Source organism: Monoraphidium neglectum, assembly GCF_000611645.1.
Source record: "Monoraphidium neglectum strain SAG 48.87 unplaced genomic scaffold scaffold03575, whole genome shotgun sequence".
NCBI classification, from domain to species: domain Eukaryota; kingdom Viridiplantae; phylum Chlorophyta; class Chlorophyceae; order Sphaeropleales; family Selenastraceae; genus Monoraphidium; species Monoraphidium neglectum.
This window is the reverse complement of record NW_014010054.1, coordinates 5,511-6,594: the sequence shown is the minus strand read 5'-3', so window position 1 is coordinate 6,594 and position 1,084 is coordinate 5,511. Positions and strand designations below refer to the sequence as shown.

The following is a 1,084-nucleotide window of genomic DNA, read 5'->3' as shown; positions in this document are numbered from 1 at the left end:
CCCCTCCCCTCCCCTTCCCCCACGGCCTGCTCACCTGGGGACCCGGTGAACAGGAAGTTCAGCTCAAAGCTCTCCAGCGGGTCCCGCCCCAGCCTCTGCGCCGCCATGATCGTGGCTTGCCACTGCCGCACCTTGGTCCGCACCGCGGCGCAGCCCACCAAATCATCAAGCAGCGCCCCTGGGTCAGACGCGCCCTCGTGCTCTTCCCCAAAGTCCGCCGGAACGGGAGTGGCGTCGGCGCGGGCCGCCGGCGGGAGAGACTTGGTGCGCGCCTCCATGCGCAGCGCGGCGGCGGCGAGGAGGTTGTTGACGGCGCCGGCATTGCCGAAGTTTGGGCGGCGGCGCTCCACCTCCAGGGCCGCCAGGCCGGCCTTGAGCTCGTTGTGTCCGAGGTCCCAGCCGTACCTGGTTTGGGTGGGTTTGGGAGAAGGGAGCGGGGTGCATGGGGATTGTTCTAAACAAGCAGCGTGGAGTGAGAGTTCAGCATGGGCCGAACGTCGTTCGGCCCGCCTGCGGCGCTGCATTGCTGCTATGCAGCAGGAGGGAGCAGGACGGCTGCGCACTGTCATCCTTCCACCGGCTGCCGAGGCTGCACGGTAGGGAGCGGCTGGCGAAAGTGCAGACCCCAGCACGCTCCCGTTCTGTCTTGCTTGATTGCACGTGCGACTGTTCGTCATGCTGCTTGCATATCCCTGCATCAAAGCGGCGGCCCACCTCTTCTTTGCTGCGGCGCGCATTATGAAGAAGAGATCCTCACTGGAATAGTCATCAAACTCCCTGGCAGGGGGGGAGGGGGGATTGGGCGTGTGCATGTCGGGTGATTCGGATGTGTGCCAATGTGTGCCGACGTGTGCTGATATGTGCGGATGTGTGTTGAGATTGGGTGTGGATGAGCTGTTAATGATCTCACATATGGAAACCCGAGTACAGTATTTGCAAGTGACATCGCGTTTGAGAGTGCATGTACGCTTATGCACATGTGTGTGTGTGTTTTTGTGTGTTTTTGTGTGTTTTTGTGTGTTTGTGTGTGTGTGTGTGTGCGTGTGTGCGTGCCTGAGTGCACGTGTGCGTGTGTGTGTGTGTG

General features: G+C 61.5%; 1 protein-coding gene across 1 annotated transcript in view; it reads right to left on the bottom strand.

Moving 5' to 3' along the window:
- Positions 1-30: 30 nt before the first annotated feature.
- MNEG_13020 (Stage V sporulation protein K) overlaps positions 31-1,084 on the bottom strand; it is a gene marked incomplete at both ends in the record, with an annotated part of 6,509 nt that continues 5,455 nt past the window's right edge. Inside the window, 3 exons of the mRNA XM_014038508.1 lie at positions 31-34; positions 124-405; positions 715-777. Of these exons, the coding sequence (XP_013893962.1) occupies positions 31-34; positions 124-405; positions 715-777 (349 nt within the window). The remainder of the gene's footprint in view (positions 35-123; positions 406-714; positions 778-1,084) is intronic.